Source organism: Cherax quadricarinatus, chromosome 94, assembly GCF_038502225.1.
Source record: "Cherax quadricarinatus isolate ZL_2023a chromosome 94, ASM3850222v1, whole genome shotgun sequence".
NCBI lineage: Eukaryota > Metazoa > Arthropoda > Malacostraca > Decapoda > Parastacidae > Cherax > Cherax quadricarinatus.
The window spans coordinates 3,256,968-3,277,909 of record NC_091385.1 but is presented as its reverse complement, the minus strand read 5'-3'; the positions used below and the strand labels follow the sequence as shown (position 1 = coordinate 3,277,909).

The 20,942-nt window shown below is 46.6% G+C and overlaps 1 protein-coding gene across 1 annotated transcript in view; it reads left to right on the top strand.

Moving 5' to 3' along the window:
- Positions 1-20,942, top strand: part of LOC128700902 (serine-rich adhesin for platelets) — a 492,925-nt gene that overhangs the window by 344,054 nt on the left and 127,929 nt on the right. Inside the window, exon 4 of the mRNA XM_070104797.1 lies at positions 3,729-5,827. Within this exon, the coding sequence (XP_069960898.1) occupies positions 3,729-5,827 (2,099 nt within the window). The remainder of the gene's footprint in view (positions 1-3,728; positions 5,828-20,942) is intronic.

Genomic DNA, 20,942 nt, shown 5'->3' with positions numbered 1-20,942 from the left:
CACTACCACCACCATCACCACCATCACCACCACCATCACCACCACCATTACTACTACAACCAATACTGCCACCACCGCCACTACTACTACTATAGTTACAACCACTACTACTACCACCACCACCACCACCACTACTACTGCTACAACCATTACTACCACCACCACCACTACTACTACTACTGCTACAACCACTACTACTACTGCTGCTACTTCTGCTACAGCCATTACTACCACTACTATTACTGCTACAACCATTACTACCACTACTACTGCTACAACCATTACTACCACCACCACCACTACTACTACTACTGCTACTACAACCACTACTGTTAATGTATTGTCTTCTGGTCTTATCCTGTCTCGCCTTGTTTGTGACTTGACAATGGTCTAGTAAGGGCTTTCTGAAGTGCGAGTTGTTGGTGAAAGGTGTTGTGTTGTGTTTTGTGTTGTTGTGTGTTGTATTTTGTGGTGTATTGTTTTGTGTGTGTGTTTTGTGATGTGAGGTGTGCTGTGGTGTATTGTGTTGTGATGTGTTGTATTGTGGTGTGTTGTGGTTGTGTATTGTGTTGTGATGGTGTGTTGTATTGTGGTGTGTTGTGGTGGTGTATTGTGTTGTGATGGTGTGTTGTATTGTGGTGTGTTGTGGTGTATTGTGTTGTGATGGTGTGTTGTATTGTGGTGTGTTGTGGTGGTGTATTGTGTTGTGATGGTGTGTTGTATTGTGGTGTGTTGTGGTGGTGTATTGTGTTGTGATGGTGTGTTGTGGTGTGTTGTGGTGGTGTGTTGTGGTGTGTTGTGGTGGTGTATTGTGTTGTGATGGTGTGTTGTGCTGTGGTGTGTTGTGGTGGTGTATTGTGTTGTGATGGTGTATTGTATTGTGTGTTGTGGTGGTGTATTGTGTTGTGATGGTGTGTTGTATTGTGTGTTGTGGTGGTGTATTGTGTTGTGATGGTGTGTTGTATTGTGTGTTGTGGTGGTGTATTGTGTTGTGATGGTGTGTTGTATTGTGTGTTGTGGTGGTGTATTGTGTTGTGATGGTGTGTTGTGTTGTGGTGTGTTGTGGTGGTGTATTGTGTTGTGATGGTGTGTTGTATTGTGGTGTGTTGTGGTGGTGTATTGTGTTGTGATGGTGTGTTGTATTGTGTGTTGTGGTGGTGTATTGTGTTGTGATGGTGTGTTGTATTGTGTGTTGTGGTGTATTGTGTTGTGATGTTGTGTTGTATTGTGTGTTGTGGTGGTGTATTGTGTTGTGATGGTGTGTTGTGTTGTGGTGTGTTGTGGTGGTGTATTGTGTTGTGATGGTGTGTTGTATTGTGGTGTGTTGTGGTGGTGTATTGTGTTGTGATGGTGTGTTGTGTGTTGTGGTGGTGTATTGTGTTGTGATGGTGTGTTGTGTTGTGTGTTGTGGTGGTGTATTGTGTTGTGATGGTGTGTTGTATTGTGGTGTGTGGTGGTGTATTGTGTTGTGATGGTGTGTTGTGTTGTGGTGTGTTGTGGTGGTGTATTGTGTTGTAATGGTGTGTTGTGTTGTGGTGTGTTGTGGTGGTGTATTGTGTTGTGATGGTGTGTTGTATTGTGTGTTGTGGTGGTGTATTGTGTTGTGATGGTGTGTTGTATTGTGTGTTGTGGTGGTGTATTGTGTTGTGATGGTGTGTTGTATTGTGTGTTGTGGTGGTGTATTGTGTTGTGATGGTGTGTTGTATTGTGGTGTGTTGTGGTGGTGTATTGTGTTGTGATGGTGTGTTGTATTGTGGTGTGTTGTGGTGGTGTATTGTGTTGTGATGGTGTGTTGTATTGTGGTGTGTTGTGGTGTATTGTGTTGTGATGGTGTGTTGTGTTGTGGTGGTGTATTGTGTTGTGATGGTGTGTTGTGGTGGTGTATTGTGTTGTGATGGTGTGTTGTGTTGTGGTGGTGTATTGTGTTGTGATGGTGTGTTGTGTTGTGGTATGCTGTGGTGGTGTGTTGCGCTGCCAGTTGTGGTGTGTGCTGTAGTGTGTTGCTCCAGGGGTTTATTGTGGTGTGTTGGGTTGGATTAGTGGTGTATTGTGTTGTATTGGTCTTGTGGTGTGTTGTGGTCTGTGGTGATGTGGTGTCCTGTTGTGGTTAAAACTCACTCTCTCTCTCTCTCTCTCTCTCTCTCTCTCTCTCTCTCTCTCTCTCTCTCTCTCTCTCTCTCTCTCTCTCTCTCTCTCTCTCTCTCTCTCTCTCTCTCTCTCTCTCCGTTTTGTAGGTGTAGAGCAACATTGTATTCTTGTATTCTACTGTGTGGGTAGAAAACAGTAGTGTATGACTATGATTGTGTAGGTAGAATACAGTACTGTAAGACTATTGTATGATTGTGTAGGTAGAATACAATACTGTATGACATGTATGATTGTATAGGTAGAATACAGTACTGTATAACTATTGTCTGTTTGTATGCAGAATACAGTACTGACTATTTTATGATTGTGTAAGTAGAATACAATGCTGTATAACTATTGTATGGTTGTGTAGGTAGAACACAATACTGTATGATTATTGTATGATTGTGTAGGTAGAATACAATACTGTATAACTATTGTATGGTTGTGTAGGTAGAATACAATACTGTATGACATGTATGATTGTATAGGTAGAATACAGTACTGTATAACTATTGTCTGTTTGTATGCAGAATACAGTACTGTATGACTATTTTATGATTGTGTAGGTAGAATACAATACTATATAACTATTGTATGGTTGTGTAAGTAGTGGAACAAGCCAGATGTACTGCTGGAGATCTGGACCTGACACATACCAGACACATGTGCACTACCTCACTAGACTACCATTTGATACATGCAAGACACGTGGCCAGGACATGTACAGCTTGTGCGTGTCCTGTGTGACTATCCCTTCTATCATTGTCTGGTGCGCCGCGGAGGCCAGGAGCTAGCGCTCAGTACCGGCATTATCACTCATTAAACGTGGAGAGCGTACATGGTATACAGTACCTATACATGTTCTATACCTGGGTAGCTTTTTGATGAATAAGACACATGTACAACACCTGAGTATCTTTATTGATAAATAAAACACATGTGCAACACCTGGGTAACTTTATTGTCGATACAGCCATATAGATACCCAGTTGATAGATATATGTCCTAGAGAGTCCTGAAAGATTTGCTTTTGTTAATTATCTGTATAATTATCTGTATAAAAAGAAAGAATATCTCTGTATAACTTTAGGAATATTGGTGTCAGGGTAGAACAGAAAGTTGCATTTAAAATTTAAATATGGGGAGGTGGGGTGGAGGGTCGTGGGCGAAAGGTGTTGGAGTTGGCAGTGAGGTTTACCCCCAGATCTCCAGCAGTGGTCCTCAGCCTGCTCTGATGCCGAGTTTCGGTCACCTCCAGTCATTCAGTTTTCTCAGTTCCCGATACAAGTGTGAAGGGAAAAGCTTCACTTGTTCCCTGAAACATTCTCTACACACACTATACCATCTGATAAGTCAAAATAACTCGTCAGAATCTAAATATACATAACAAGAAGAGCTCAGACGTTTCAGAATGCATTCGATAGACAAACGTTTTAAAAACTTGCTTATATACAAATCAGCTCATCCAGACTTTGTTGCAATGATTCAATTGAAGACTTTTAAGTCAATTTACAAATTCGGATGATCCAATTTGCAAATACCGAGACGATGAGTGAGCCTTCAGTAGTTTGATGAGATAATTTTATCTCTCTTTGCAGATCGAAAGACGTCATGACATCGGGAATGGAGAGAAAGCTGAATGCTGGAAGGTCTGGGAAAGGGCGCGGTAGGGGGCGTCCCAGAAAAGGGGAAGGGAGTGAGAGGAAGCAAGAGGGTCAAGGGAGGGAAGGAGATAAGAGGGAGGGAGACGATCACGGGGAGAGTGGAGAGAATGAGACTAATCAGAGGAGAGAAGGTAGCACTTTGGTCACTAATGATGATACCATAGCCACTAGAGAAGGTGATACCATCGCCACTATAGAAGGCAGTAGCACCATTACCATCAAAGAGGGTGACACTATAATCAGCAGAGAAGATAGCATAATAGCTACCATAGAAGATAAGAATATAATCACTAGAGACGATAATATCAATGCCCCCAGAGAAAGTAACACTGTAACCAATATAGAAGATACTACCATTTCCACTACAGAGGGTAGCACCATTGCCACTAGAGAGGGTAGTGCCATTGCCACTAGAGAGAATAGCACCATTGCCACTAGAGAGGGTACCACCATTGCCACTAGAGAGGGTAGCACCATTGCCACTAGAGAGGGTAGCACCATTGCCACTAGAGAGGGTAGCACCATTGCCACTAGAGAGAGTAGCACCATTGCCACTAGAGAGAGTAGCACCATTGCTACTAGAAGAACAGCCTCTGCAGACTCGGTCCTCACAACCCACATTAGCCCTCAACATAAACCAAACTCCGATAAGAAACTCTCTCAGTCTACTGATGTAATCCAGCGGTCTGACAGCCTAAAAGTTGTGGACAAAATAAGTAATATACCTTCGACCAGAGAAAAAGGCAGAAGAGAAAAGGCAAATAAGGTAAAAGAGAAACCTAAAGAAAAATCACGATCTATTAGTCCCCAAAAAGAGTGTAAATCAAACGAGCACAAAGGTCATAATCCCTCCCGTTCGCCCGTCCGAGAACATGATAGCAACACTGTAAAAGGTAAATGGGAGACGCAGGTAGTAAGTAATAAGAACGTCAACACCACACCACCCACACGTTCACACCAACACCAAGAACCAACAAGAGACAGTAAACAAGAGTCGAGTACCATTGTAGCCAAATCTTCAGCGCTTCCAACATCCTCTCAGCCTATAATCTTAACACGAACTAGTAGTCTTAAGGATACTAAGATCCCGAAGGGCCCTGAAAGGGACCAGAAAGATCTTCCTGACGCAGCGCAGTACCCTAGAGATGCTATTCTCTCTAGGTGGATTGAGTGTCGAACTGGCAAGTTCGGTAGCAATTTGCAGTCACCTTCCACTGGTCAGTCACGGCCCCTCATGACGCATAAATTAAAACCCTCACCGTTCCAGAATCTCATGGCGGCCCAAGAACTCCTCAAGAACCAAAAGGACTCTGAGAGAGCCGAAAAAATCAACACTGCAACTTCAAGCGACTCTAGTGATTCATCATCTGCTGACCCGAAAGTCACCAGGAGCAAGAATGATGGAGAGAGAGCCACAGGGCGGGTCACCACCACCACCACTACCACCACCACCACGGCAACCACCACTGCTGGTAGTGGTGGTGAGAGTGAGGGACCACAAGACCTGTCCAAACATCGAAGTCGACCCAACAGCCAGACTAGCGACGATGGCTCTGATATATCAGACGATGCCAACAAAACTGTTGGCTCTAATGACTGTTTTGCGGACGATGATGACGATGACGACGATACCAGTAACGAAATGCGCATTGTCGAAGACGAGAGTGAGCTTCGTGAGCTTGACCTCTCCATGCCAAGTAAACAGAAACAAGAAGCTGTAAATAAAAGTGAACAGAACCAGAAGAATGAAATTAAAAATATAGATTTTTCTGTATTTAAGTCCTATAAAACCAAGGATAATAAACCTTCTAAAGCTTCATCAAGTTTGGATGACCAAAACGCCGCTGTTTGTCTCCTTCAGCTCAAATCTTCCTCTACTCCCCAATCTCCATACGTTGTCAAAATTCTCTCACCCGAACCCGCCCACCAATCCAGCTCCTCCTCGCTCCCAGGCCAGCCAATGAGAACGCCATTCGCAACCAGAGCTCCACCCCTTGAGGCTGCTCAACCAATCATACCATCGCTTGGCTCTGGTGAGAGTCGGTTGGTCACTTTTAGTCCACGGGGCGTGGTCGATGGGCGTGGTATAAGGCCAGTACCTCCTCCCCCAGGGAATGAGCAGGGTAGGTCCTATCACCGTCATTTAGGCTGATCTGTTGCGTGGTTTGCTGGGTGATGGTGGTGCAGGCTGGCCTTAGCTTGCAAGCTGGATTTAGCTTGTAGGCTGGCCTTAGCTTGCAGCCTGGATTTAGCTTGCAGGCTGTCATTAGACTGCACACTAGTCTTAGTTTGCAGGCTGGCCTTAGCTTGCAGCCTGGATTTAGCTTACAGGCTGTCCTTAGATTGCACACTGGCCTTAGTTTGCAGGCTGGCCTTAGCTTGCAAGCTGGCCTTAGCTTGCAAGCTGGCCTTAACTTGCAAGCTGGTCTTAGCTTGCAGGACAGTTCATGCAGGCCAATTCCTGCAGGCCATACCCACACACCAGGTCCTTCCTCACTTTGGCTCATTTCCCACTCTTAAATATTTAGTCATGTTCACGTTATTAATATTCCTTTGTATTATATGATGTAAACAGTGTGTGTGTGTGTGTGTGTGTGTGTGTGTGTGTGTGTGTTATGTAATTAGCATTTAAAACTATATAACAAAGAATACATATATAAGCAAAAAAGGTACTTCCTGGTTTAAGTGGTAGGTGAGAGGGTCCAGAGTTTGAGGGGAGAGGGTCCAGAGTTTGAGGGGAGAGGGACCAGAGTTTGAGGGGAGAGGGACCAGAGTTTGAGGGGAGAGGGTCCAGAGTTTGAGGGGAGAGGGACCAGAGTTTGAGGGGAGAGGGACCAGAGTTTGAGGGGAGAGGGTCCAGAGTTTGAGGGGAGAGGGACCAGAGTTTGAGGGGAGAGGGACCAGAGTTTGAGGGGAGAGGGACCAGAGTTTGAGGGGAGAGGGACCAGAGTTTGAGGGGAGAGGGACCAGAGTTTGAGGGGAGAGGGACCAGAGTTTGAGGGGAGAGGGTCCAGAGTTTGAGGGGAGAGGGTCCAGAGTTTGAGGGGAGAGGGACCAGAGTTCGAGGGGAGAGGGACCAGAGTTTGAGGTGAGAGGGACCAGAGTTTGAGGTGAGAGGGATCAGAGTTTGAGGTGAGAGGGACCAGAGTTTGAGGTGAGAGGGACCAGAGTTTGAGGTGAGAGGGACCAGAGTTTGAGGTGAGAGGGACCAGAGTTTGAGGGGAGAGGGACCAGAGTTTGAGGCGAGAGGGACCAGAGTTTGAGGTGAGAGGGACCAGAGTTTGAGGGGAGAGGGACCAGAGTTTGAGGGGAGAGGGACCAGAGTTTGAGGTGAGAGGGACCAGAGTTTGAGGGGAGAGGGACCAGAGTTTGAGGTGAGAGGGACCAGAGTTTGAGGTGAGAGGGACCAGAGTTTGAGGTGAGAGGGACCAGAGTTTGAGGTGAGAGGGACCAGAGTTTGAGGTGAGAGGGACCAGAGTTTGAGGGGAGAGGGTCCAGAGTTTGAGGGGAGAGGGACCAGAGTTTGAGGGGAGAGGGACCAGAGTTTGAGGTGAGAGGGACCAGAGTTTGAGGTGAGATGGACCAGAGTTTGAGGTGAGAGGGACCAGAGTTTGAAGGGAGAGGGACCAGTTTGAGGTGAGAGGGACCAGAGTTTGAGGTGAGAGGGACCAGAGTTTGAGGTGAGAGGGACCAGAGTTTGAGGGGAGAGGGTCCAGAGTTTGAGGGGAGAGGGACCAGAGTTTGAGGGGAGAGGGACCAGAGTTTGAAGGGAGAGGGACCAGAGTTTGAGGTGAGAGGGACCAGAGTTTGAGGCGAGAGGGACCAGAGTTTGAGGCGAGAGGGACCAGAGTTTGAAGCGAGAGGGACCAGAGTTTGAGGTGAGAGGGACCAGAGTTTGAGGTGAGAGGGACCAGAGTTTGAGGTGAGAGGGACCAGAGTTTGAGGTGAGAGGGACCAGAGTTTGAGGTGAGAGGGACCAGAGTTTGAGGTGAGAGGGACCAGAGTTTGAGGTGAGAGGGACCAGAGTTTGAGGGGAGAGGGACCAGAGTTTGAGGTGAGAGGGACCAGAGTTTGAGGTGAGAGGGACCAGAGTTTGAGGTGAGAGGGACCAGAGTTTGAGGTGAGAGGGACCAGAGTTTGAGGTGAGAGGGACCAGAGTTTGAGGTGAGAGGGACCAGAGTTTGAGGGGAGAGGGACCAGAGTTTGAGGTGAGAGGGACCAGAGTTTGAGGTGAGAGGGACCAGAGTTTGAGGTGAGAGGGACCAGAGTTTGAGGGGAGAGGGACCAGAGTTTGAGGGGAGAGGGACCAGAGTTTGAGGGGAGAGGGAAAGAGTTTGAGGGGAGATGGGCCAGAGTTTGAGGTGAGAGGGACCAGAGTTTGAGGGGAGAGGGACCAGAGTTTGAGGGGAGAGGGACCAGAGTTTGAGGTGAGAGGGACCAGAGTTTGAGGGGAGAGGGACCAGAGTTTCAGGTGAGAGGGACCAGAGTTTGAGGTGAGAGGGACCAGAGTTTGAGGTGAGAGGGACCAGAGTTTGAGGTGAGAGGGACCAGAGTTTGAGGTGAGAGGGACCAGAGTTTGAGGGGAGAGGGTCCAGAGTTTGAGGGGAGAGGGACCAGAGTTTGAGGGGAGAGGGACCAGAGTTTGAGGTGAGAGGGACCAGAGTTTGAGGTGAGATGGACCAGAGTTTGAGGTGAGAGGGACCAGAGTTTGAAGGGAGAGGGACCAGTTTGAGGTGAGAGGGACCAGAGTTTGAGGTGAGAGGGACCAGAGTTTGAGGTGAGAGGGACCAGAGTTTGAGGGGAGAGGGTCCAGAGTTTGAGGGGAGAGGGACCAGAGTTTGATGTGAGAGGGACCAGAGTTTGAAGGGAGAGGGACCAGTTTGAGGTGAGAGGGACCAGAGTTTGAGGCGAGAGGGACCAGAGTTTGAGGCGAGAGGGACCAGAGTTTGAGGCGAGAGGGACCAGAGTTTGAGGCGAGAGGGACCAGAGTTTGAGGGGAGAGGGACCAGAGTTTGAGGTGAGAGGGACCAGAGTTTGAGGTGAGAGGGACCAGGAATATGACATAAGTGGGACGAGGGGTGTGGGATGAGGGTGGACCAGTAGACTGGGATGAGTAGGACCAGTAGAATGAGGTGAGTGGGCCCAGGAGTGTGGGGTGAGTGGGACCAGGAGAGTGGGGTGGGTGGAACCAGGAGTGTAGGGTGAGTGGGACCACGAGTGTGGAGTGGACCCAGGAGTGTGGGGTGAGTGGGACCAGGAGTGTGGGGTGAGTGGGACCAGGAGTGTTGGGTGAGTGGGACCAGGAATGTGGAGTGGGACCAGGAGCGTGAAGTGATTGGGACCAGGAGTATGAAGTGAGTGGGGCCAGGAGTGTGAAGTGAGTGGAACCAGGAGTGTTAGGGTGAGTGGGACCAGGAGAGTAGGATGAGTGTGACCAGGAGAGTGGGGTGAGTGGAATCAGGAGAGTGGGGTGAGTGGTTTCAGGAGAGTGGGATGAGTGGGACCATGAGTGTGGGGTGAGTGGGACCAGGAGTGTGAAATGAGTGGAACCAGGAGAGTGGAGTGAGTGGGACCAGGAGTGGGATGAGAGGGACCAGGAGTGTGGGATGAGAGGGACCAGGAGTGTGGGATGAGAGGGACCAGGAGTGTGGGATGAGGGACCAGGAGTGTGGGATGAGAGGGACCAGGAGTGTGAAGTGAGTGGGACCAGGAGAGTGGAGTGAGTGGAACCAGGAGAGTGGGGTTAGTGGGTTCAGGAGAGTGGGGTGAGTGGGACCAGGAGTGTGATAGTCGAGAGTAAAACTCCCACTCTGTCTTGGTTGTCGTCAGGACAGTATGAATATTCCACAGAATTTGCATCTAATTTACATGTCTAATTCCGGTTCAGAATTTGCAATTGAGAATTATCAGTGTGTAAGCTGTGCCTTGGAGACAGAGTTAAAGAAACTCACTCTCTCTGGGGTTTATCCTCTCCCCAGAGATGCTGGAGAATGGGGGAGATGCTGGGGGTGAGGGAGATGCTCGGGAGTGGTCCTTGGTGTCACCCCAGAGATTCTGGGGAGTAGTCCTGGTTTGTCATCCCAGAGATGCTGGAGAATTGGGAGATGCTGGGGGTGAGGGAGATGCTGGGGAGTGGTCCTAGTTTGTCATCATAGAGATGCTGGTGAGTGGTCCTGGTTTGTCGCCTCAGATATGCTGGGGAATGGTCCTGGGTTGTCACCCCAGAAATGCTTGGGAGTGGCCCTGGTTTATATCTCCTCAGAGATGCTGGGAAGTGGTCCTGGTTTATATATCCCCAGAGATGCTGGGAAGTGGTCCTGGTTTATATATCCCCAGAGATGCTGGGAAGTGGTCCTGGTTTATATATCCCCAGAGATGCTGGGAAGTGGTCCTGGTTTATATATCCCCAGAGATGCTGGGAGGTGGTCCTGGTTTATATATCCCCAGAGATGCTGGGAAGTGGTCCTGGTTTATATATCCCCAGAGATGCTGGGAAGTGGTCCTGGTTTATATATCCCCAGAGATGCTGGGAAGTGGTCCTGGTTTATATATCCCCAGAGATGCTGGGAAGTGGTCCTGGTTTATATATCCCCAGAGATGCTGGGAAGTGGTCCTGGTTTATATATCCCCAGAGATGCTGGGAAGTGGTCCTGGTTTATATATCCCCAGAGATGCTGGGAAGTGGTCCTGGTTTATATATCCCCAGAGATGCTGGGAAGTGGTCCTGGTTTATATATCCCCAGAGATGCTGGGAAGTGGTCCTGGTTTATATCCCAGAGATGCTGGGAAGTGGTCCTGGTTTGTCACCCCAAAGATGCTGAGTAGTCCTGGTTTGTCGCCCCAGAGATGCTGGGTACTAGCCTTGTTTTATGTCGCCCCAGAGATGCTAGGTAGAGTGTGATGGATATATATATATATATATATATATATATATATATATATATATATATATATATATATATATATATATATATATATATATACATACATACATGAAAGGGAGAGAGAATGAGTTTGGGAGAAGTAAACCGAAAAGAATGAAGAGGCAGAAAAAAAGGCGAGTAAAGAGCAGAAAGTCTTAGGAGAAAGGGAGTATAGGGGAGAAAAGGAGAATATTGGGGAGACAAAAAGGGGAAAGATTTTGAGAGAGAGAGAGGGGGGAATGAAAGGAAAAGAGAGGTTTAGTGAGAGAAAAGAGTACGGGAGAAGGGTGGGGAGAGAGAGAGAGAGAGAGAGAGAGAGAGAGAGAGAGAGAGAGAGAGAGATAGAGAGAGAGAGAGAGAGAGAGAGAGAGAGAGAGAGAGAGAGAGAGAGAGAGATAGATAGATAGATAGATAGATTATTACTCTTTGTAAGAATACAGAAAAATCAACAAGAGTATTAATTACCTAAGAAACAGAGATAATAATTTCTCACTACACTGGCAGATTATTATTATTGTGATTATTATTACTAATAGTTATTATTACTATATTTTTTATTGTGATGATTATATTATTGTGATTATATTTTATTGTGATTATTATAGTATTGTGGTTATTATATTTTGATTATTATATTATTTTTTTTATTTTTTTTATTATCACACCGGCCGATTCCCACCAAGGCAGGGTGGCCCGAAAAAGAAAAACTTTCACCATCATTCACTCCATCACTGTCTTGCCAGAAGGGTGCTTTACACTACAGTTTTTAAACTGCAACATTAACACCCCTCCTTCAGAGTGCAGGCACTGTACTTCCCATCTCCAGGACTCAAGTCCGGCCTGCCGGTTTCCCTGAATCCCTTCATAAATGTTACTTTGCTCACACTCCAACAGCACGTCAAGTATTAAAAACCATTTGTCTCCATTCACTCCTATCAAACACGCTCACGCATGCCTGCTGGAAGTCCAAGCCCCTCGCACACAAAACCTCCTTTACCCCCTCCCTCCAACCCTTCCTAGGCCGACCCCTACCCCGCCTTCCTTCCACTACAGACTGATACACTCTTGAAGTCATTCTGTTTCGCTCCATTCTCTCTACATGTCCGAACCACCTCAACAACCCTTCCTCAGCCCTCTGGACAACAGTTTTGGTAATCCCGCACCTCCTCCTAACTTCCAAACTACGAATTCTCTGCATTATATTCACACCACACATTGCCCTCAGACATGACATCTCCACTGCCTCCAGCCTTCTCCTCGCTGCAACATTCATCACCCACGCTTCACACCCATATAAGAGCGTTGGTAAAACTATACTCTCATACATTCCCCTCTTTGCCTCCAAGGACAAAGTTCTTTGTCTCCACAGACTCCTAAGTGCACCACTCACTCTTTTTCCCCTCATCAATTCTATGATTCACCTCATCTTTCATAGACCCATCCGCTGACACGTCCACTCCCAAATATCTGAATACGTTCACCTCCTCCATACTCTCTCCCTCCAATCTGATATTCAATCTTTCATCACCTAATCTTTTTGTTATCCTCATAACCTTACTCTTTCCTGTATTCACCTTTAATTTTCTTCTTTTGCACACCCTACCAAATTCATCCACCAATCTCTGCAACTTCTCTTCAGAATCTCCCAAGAGCACAGTGTCATCGGCAAAGAGCAGCTGTGACAACTCCCACTTTGTGTGTGATTCTTTATCTTTTAACTCCACGCCTCTTGCCAAGACCCTCGCATTTACTTCTCTTACAACCCCATCTATAAATATATTAAACAACCACGGTGACATCACACATCCTTGTCTAAGGCCTACTTTTACTGGGAAAAAATTTCCCTCTTTCCTACATACTCTAACTTGAGCCTCACTATCCTCGTAAAAACTCTTCACTGCTTTCAGTAACCTACCTCCTACACCATACACTTGCAACATCTGCCACATTGCCCCCCTATCCACCCTGTCATACGCCTTTTCCAAATCCATAAATGCCACAAAGACCTCTTTAGCCTTATCTAAATACTGTTCACTTATATGTTTCACTGTAAACACCTGGTCCACACACCCCCTACCTTTCCTAAAGCCTCCTTGTTCATCTGCTATCCTATTCTCCGTCTTACTCTTAATTCTTTCAATTATAACTCTACCATACACTTTACCAGGTACACTCAACAGACTTATCCCCCTATAATTTTTGCACTCTCTTTTATCCCCTTTGCCTTTATACAAAGGAACTATGCATGCTCTCTGCCAATCCCTAGGTACCTTACCCTCTTCCATACATTTATTAAATAATTGCACCAACCACTCCAAAACTATATCCCCACCTGCTTTTAACATTTCTATCTTTATCCCATCAATCCCGGCTGCCTTACCCCCTTTCATTTTACCTACTGCCTCACGAACTTCCCCCACACTCACAACTGGCTCTTCCTCACTCCTACAAGATGTTATTCCTCCTTGCCCTATACACGAAATCACAGCTTCCCTATCTTCATCAACATTTAACAATTCCTCAAAATATTCCTTCCATCTTCCCAATACCTCTACCTCTCCATTTAATAACTCTCCTCTCCTATTTTTAACTGACAAATCCATTTGTTCTCTAGGCTTTCTTAACTTGTTAATCTCACTCCAAAACTTTTTCTTATTTTCAACAAAATTTGTTGATAACATCTCACCCACTCTCTCATTTGCTCTCTTTTTACATTGCTTCACCACTCTCTTAACTTCTCTCTTTTTCTCCATATACTCTTCCCTCCTTGCATCACTTCTACTTTGTAAAAACTTCTCATATGCTAACTTTTTCTCCCTTACTACTCTCTTTACATCATCATTCCACCAATCGCTCCTCTTCCCTCCTGCACCCACTTTCCTGTAACCACAAACTTCTGCTGAACACTCTAACACTACATTTTTAAACCTACCCCATACCTCTTCGACCCCATTGCCTATGCTCTCATTAGCCCATCTATCCTCCAATAGCTGTTTATATCTTACCCTAACTGCCTCCTCTTTTAGTTTATAAACCTTCACCTCTCTCTTCCCTGATGCTTCTATTCTCCTTGTATCCCATCTACCTTTTACTCTCAGTGTAGCTACAACTAGAAAGTGATCTGATATATCTGTGGCCCCTCTATAAACATGTACATCCTGAAGTCTACTCAACAGTCTTTTATCTACCAATACATAATCCAACAAACTACTGTCATTTCGCCCTACATCATATCGTGTATACTTATTTATCCTCTTTTTCTTAAAATATGTATTACCTATAACTAAACCCCTTTCTATACAAAGTTCAATCAAAGGGCTCCCATTATCATTTACACCTGGCACCCCAAACTTACCTACCACACCCTCTCTAAAAGTTTCTCCTACTTTAGCATTCAAGTCCCCTACCACAATTACTCTCTCACTTGGTTCAAAGGCTCCTATACATTCACTTAACATCTCCCAAAATCTCTCTCTCTCCTCTGCATTCCTCTCTTCTCCAGGTGCATACACGCTTATTATGACCCACTTCTCGCATCCAACCTTTACTTTAATCCACATAATTCTTGAATTTACACATTCATATTCTCTTTTCTCCTTCCATAACTGATCATTTAACATTACTGCTACCCCTTCCTTTGCTCTAACTCTCTCAGATACTCCAGATTTAATCCCATTTATTTCCCCCCACTGAAACTCTCCTACCCCCTTCAGCTTTGTTTCGCTTAGGGCCAGGACATCCAACTTCTTTTCATTCATAACATCAGCAATCATCTGTTTCTTGTCATCCGCACTACATCCACGCACATTTAAGCAACCCAGTTTTATAAAGTTTTTCTTCTTCTCTTTTTTAGTAATTGTATACAGGAGAAGGGGTTACTAGCCCATTGCTCCCGGCATTTTAGTCGCCTCATACGACACGCATGGCTTACGGAGGAAAGATTCTTTTCCACTTCCCCATGGACAATAGAAGAAATAAAAAAGAACAAGAGCTATTTAGAAAAAGGAGAAAAACCTAGATGTATGTATATATATATATGCATGTGCGTGTCTGTGAAGTGTGACCATTATTATTATTATTATTATTACATATATTATTAGTAGAAATTTAGTGTCAACACTGTTTACTGATCTTCCTCTTCTCTCCACTTCTCCACTCTTCTCTCCACTTCTCCACTCTTCTCTCCACTTCTCCACTCTTCTCTCCACTTCTCCACTCTTCTCTCCACTTCTCCACTCTTCTCTCCACTTCTCCACTCTTCTCTCCACTTCTCCACTCTTCTCTCCACTTCTCCACTCTTCTCTCCACTTCTCCACTCTTCTCTCCACTTCTCCACTCTTCTCTCCACTCCTCCACTCTTCTCTCCACTTCTCCACTCTTCTCTCCACTTCTCCACTCTTCTCTCCACTTCTCCACTCTTCTCTCCACTTCTCCACTCTTCTCTCCACTTCTCCACTCTTCTCTCCACTTCTCCACTCTTCTCTCCACTCTTCTCTCCACTTCTCCACTCTTCTCTCCACTTCTCCACTCTTCTCTCCACTTCTCTCCACTTCTCCACTCTTCTCTCCACTTCTCCACTCTTCTCTCCACTTCTCCACTCTTCTCTCCACTTCTCCACTCTTCTCTCCACTTCTCCACTCTTCTCTCCACTTCTCCACTCTTCTCTCCACTTCTCCACTCTTCTCTCCACTTCTCCACTCTTCTCTCCACTTCTCCACTCTTCTCTCCACTTATCCACTCTTCTCTCCACTTATCCACTCTTCTCTCCACTTATCCACTCTTCTCTCCACTTATCCACTCTTCTCTCCACTTATCCACTCTTCTCTCCACTTCTCCACTCTTCTCTCCACTTCTCCACTCTCCTCTCCACTTCTCCACTCTCCTCTCCACTTCTCCACTCTTCTCTCCACTTCTCCCCACTTCTCCCCTCTTCTCTCCACTTCTCCCCACTTCTCCCCACTTCTCCCCACTTCTCCCCTCTTCTCCCCACTTCTCACTTCTCCTCACTTCTCCCCACCTCTCCCCACTTCTGCCCACTTCTCACCTCTCCCCACTTCTCACTTTTTCCCACGTCTTCCCACTTCTACCCACCTCTCCCCACTTCTCCCCCCTCATCACCCCTCTCCCCTCCTCCCCACAACTGTTCGTTTGACATTTTTGTAGCGTCTGGAATCTTGAGATTTAAGGAGAGGAATGACAGTGAGGAGGGTGTGTGTGTGTGTGTGTGTGTGTGTGTGTGTGTTGTGTGGGTGTGTGTGTGTGTGTGTGTGTGTGTAGTGTGTGTTGTGTTTGTGTAGTGTGTGTGTGTAGTGTGTGTTGTGTGGGTGTGTGTCCGTAGTGTGTTTGTGTGTGGGTGTTGTGTGTGTGTGTAGTGTGTGTGTAGTGTGTGTGTGTGTGTGTGCAGTGTGTGTGTAGTGTGTGTATGTGTAGTGTGTGTGTAGTGTGTGTGCGTAGTGTGAGTGTGTGTGTGTGTGTGTGTGTATGTGTGTGTGTGTGTGTGTGTGTGTGTGTGTGGTGTGTTTAGTATGTGTGTGTGTACTCGCCTAGTTCTCACCTACTTGTGGTTTCAGGGCTCGAGTCATAGCTCCTGGCCCCGCCTCTTCACTGGCCGCTACTGGTTCACTCTCCCTGCACCATGACCTTTATCATACCTCTGCTTAAAGCTATGTATGGATCCTGCCTCCACTACATCGCTTCTCAAACTATTCCACTTCCTGACTACCCTGTGACTGAAGAAATACTTCCTAAAATCCCTGTGATTCATCTGTGTCTTCAACTTCTGTGTCCCCTTGTTGCTGTGTCCCCTCTCTGGAACATTCTGTCTGTCCACCTTGTCAATTCCTCTCAGTATTTTATATGTCGTTATCACATTCCCCCTATCTCTCCTGTCCTCCAGTGTCGTCAGGTTGATTTCCCTTAACCTCTCCTCGTAGGACATACCTCTTAGCTCTGGAACTAGTCTTGTTGCAAACCTTTGCACTTTCTCTAGTTTCTTTACGTGCTTGGCTAGGTGTGGGTTCCAAACTGGTGCCGCATACTCCAATATGGGCCTAACGTATACGGTGTACAGGGTCCTGAACAATTCCTTATTAAGATGTCGGAATGCTGTTCTGAGGTTTGCTAGGCGCTCATATGCTGCAGCAGTTATTTGATTGATGTGCGCTTCAGGAGAATTACCTGGTGTTATACTCACCCCAAGATCTTTTTCCTTGAGTGAGGTTTGTAGTCTCTGGCCCCCTAGACTGTACTCCGTCTGGGGTCTTCTTTGTCCCTCCCCGATCTCATGACTTTGCACTTGGTGGGGTTGAACTCCAAGAGATAGTTTCTGGATCAGGCCTGCAGCCTGTCAAAATCCCTTTGTAGTTCTGCCTGGTCCTCGTCCGACTGAATTCTTCTCATCAACTTCACATCATCTGCAAACAGGGACACTCTGGAGTCGATTCCTTCCGTCATGTCGTTCCCAAATACCAGAAACAGCACCGGTCCTAGAACTGACCTCTGTGGAACCCCGCTCGTCACAGGTGCCCACTTTGACACCTCGCCACGTACCATGACTCGCTGCTGTCTTCCAGACAAGTATTTCCTGATCCACTGCAGTGCCTTCCCTGTTATCCCTGCCTGGTCCTCCAGCTTTTGCACTAGTCTCTTGTGTGGAACTGTGTCAAACGCCTTCTTACAGTCGAAGAAAATGCAATCTACCCACCCCTCTCTCTCTTGTCTTACTGCTGTCACCATGTCGTAGAACTCCAGTAGGTTTGTGACACAGGATTTCCCGTCCCTGAAACCGTGTTGGCTGTTGTTAATGAGATCATTCCTTTCTAGGTGTTCCACTATTCTTCTGATAATCTTCTCCATGACTTTGCATACTATACATGTCAGTGACACTGGTCTGTAGTTTAATGCTTCATGACTGTCTCCATTTTTAAAAATTGGGACTACATTTGCTGTCTTCCATGCCTCAGGCAATCTCCCTGTTTCAATAGATATGTTGAATATTGTTGTTAGTGGCACACATAGCGCCTCTGCTCCCTCTCTCAGGACCCACGGAAAGATGTTATCCGGCACCATCGCCTTTGAGGTATCTCGCTCACTTAGCAGCCTCTTCACTTCTTCCTGGGTTGTATGTATTGTGTCCAGCACTTGATGGTGTACCTCACCTCTCCATCTTTCTGGAGTCCCTTCTGTCTCCTCTGTGAACACTTCTTTGAATCTCTTGTTGAGTTCCTCACATACTTCACGATCATTTCTTGTTGTCTCTCCTCCTTCCTTCCTTAGCCTGATTACCTGGTCCTTGACTGTTGTTTTCCTCCTGATGTGGCTGTACAACAGTTTCGGGTCAGATTTGGCTTTCGCTGCTATGTCATTTTCATATTGTCTTTGGGCCTCCCTTCTTATCTGTGCATATTCGTTTCTGGCTCTACGACTGCTCTCCTTATTCTCCTGGGTCCTTTGCCTTCTGTATTTCTTCCTTTCCCTAGCACACTTGGTTTTTGCCTCCCTGCACCTTTGGGTAAACCATGGGCTCATCCTGGCTTTTTCATTATTCCTGTTACCCTTGGGTACAAACCTCTCCTCAGCCTCCTTGCATTTTGTTGCTATATATTCCATCATCTCATTAACTGGCTTCCCTGCCAGTTCTCTGTCCCACTGAACCCCGTTCAGGAAGTTCCTCATTCCTGTGTAGTCCCCTTTCTTGTAGTTTGGCTTCATTCGTCCTGGCCTTCCTGCTTCTCCCTCCACTTGTAGCTCTACTGTGTATTCGAAGCTTAAAACCACATGGTCACTGGCCCCAAGGGGTCTTTCATATATGATGCCCTCGATATCTGCACTACTCAAGGTGAATACTAAGTCCAGCCTTGCTGGTTCATCCTCTCCTCTCTCTCTTGTAGTGTCCCTTACGTGTTGGTACATGAAGTTTTCCAGTACCACCTCCATCATCTTAGCCCTCCATGTATCTTGGCCCCCCCATGCGGGTCCAAGTTCTTCCAATCGATCTCCTTGTGGTTAAAGTCACCCATGATCAGGAGCTTTGCCCTGCATGCATGAGCTCTTCTGGCCACTCTAGCCAGTGTGTCAACCATCGCTCTATTGCTCTCGTCGTACTCTTGCCTTGACCTCCTGCTGTTCTGTGGTGGGTTATACATCACTGCTATTACCACCTTGGGGCCTCCAGAGTGAAGCGTTCCCGCTATGTAATCACTTTCTTCTCCGCTGTCTCCTCTCTCCAGCTCATGAAAATTCCAGCGATTTTTGATCAGCAATGCCACTCCTCCACCCCCCCTGTTCCCTCTGTCTTTCCTCAGGATTTGGTATCCCGTTGGAAAGATGGCATTTGTTATCATACCTGTAAGCTTGGTTTCTGTGAGAGCTATGATGTCCGGTGATGCCTCTTTGACTCTGTGTGTGTGCTCACCTATTTGTACTAACCTATTTGTGGTTACAGGGGTCGAGTCTTAGCTCCTGGCCCCGCCTCTTCACCGGTTGCTACTGGGCCCTCTCTCTCCCCGCTCCATGAGCTTTATCAAACCTCGTCTTAAAACTGTGTATGGTTCCTGCCTCCACTACGTCATTTTCTAGGCTATTCCAATGCCTTACAACTCTACGACTGAAGAAATACTTCCAAATATCTCTCTGACTCATTTGTCTTCAACTTCCAATTGTGGCCTCTTGTTTCTGTGTCCCCTCCCCGGAACATCCTGTCTTTGTCCACCTTGTCTATTCCACGCAGTATTTTATATGTCGTTATCATGTCTCCCCTGACCCTCCTGTCCTCCAGTGTCGTCAGGCCGATTTCCCTTAATCTTTCTTCATAGGACATTCCCCTTAGCTCTGGAACTAACCTTGTCGCAAACCTTTGTACTTTCTCTAGTTTCTTGACGTGCTTTATCAAGTGCGGGTTCCAAACAGGTGCTGCATACTCCAGTATGGGCCTGACATACACGGTGTACAGTGTCTTGAACGATTCCTTACTAAGGTATCGGAATGCTGTTCTCAGGTTTGCCAGGCGCCCATATACTGCAGCAGTTATCTGATTGATGTGTGCTTCCGGAGACATGCTCGGTGTTATACTCACCCCAAGATCTTTCTCCTTGAGTGAGGTTTGCAGTCTTTGGCCACCTAGCCTATACTCTGTCTGTGGTCTTCTGTGCCCTTCCCCTATCTTCATGACTTTGCATTTGGCAGGATTAAATTCGAGAAGCCATTTGCTGGACCAGGTGTCCAGTCTGTCCAGGTCTCTTTGAAGTCCTGCCTGGTCCTCATCAGATTTAATTCTCCTCATTAACTTCACATCATCTGCAAACAGGGACACTTCTGAGTCTAACCCTTCCATCATGTCATTCACATATACCAAAAATAGCACTGGTCCTAGGACCGACCCCTGTGGGACCCCGCTCGTCACAGGTGTCCACTGTGATACATCATTACGTACCATGACTCGTTGTTGCCTCCCTGTCAGGTATTCTCTGATCCATTGCAGTGCCCTTTCTGTTATATGCGCCTGATGCTCTAGCTTCTGCACTAATTTCTTGTGAGGAACTGTGTCAAAGGCCTTCTTGCAGTCCAAGAAGATGCAATCAACCCACCCCTCTCTCTCGTGTCTTACTTCTGTTATTTTATCATAAAACTCCAGAAGGTTTGTGACACAGGATTTGCCTTCCGTGAATCCGTGCTGGTTGGCATTTATACTCCTGTTCCGTTCCAGGTGCTCCACCACTCTCCTCCTGATAATCTTCTCCATAATTTTGCATACTATACACGTCAATGTGTGTATGTGTGTGTGTGTGTATGTGTGTGTGTGTGTGTGTGTGTGTGTGTGTGTGTGTGTGTGTGTGTGTGTGTGTGTGTGTGTGTGTACTCACCTAGTTGAGGTTGCGGGGGTCGAGTCCGAGCTCCTGGCCCCGCCTCTTCACTGATCGCTACTAGGTCACTCTCCCTGAGCCGTGAGCTTTATCATACCTCTGCTTAAAGCTATGTATGGATCGTGCCTCCACTACATCGCTTCCCAAACTATTCCACTTACTGACTACTCTGTGGCTGAAGAAATACTTCCTAACATCCCTGTGATTCATCTGTGTCTTCAGCTTCCAACTGTGTCCCCTTGTTACTGTGTCCAATCTCTGGAACATCCTGTCTTTGTCCACCTTGTCAATTCCTCTCAGTATTTTGTATGTCGTTATCATGTCCCCCCTATCTCTCCTGTCCTCCAGTGTCGTCAGGTTGATTT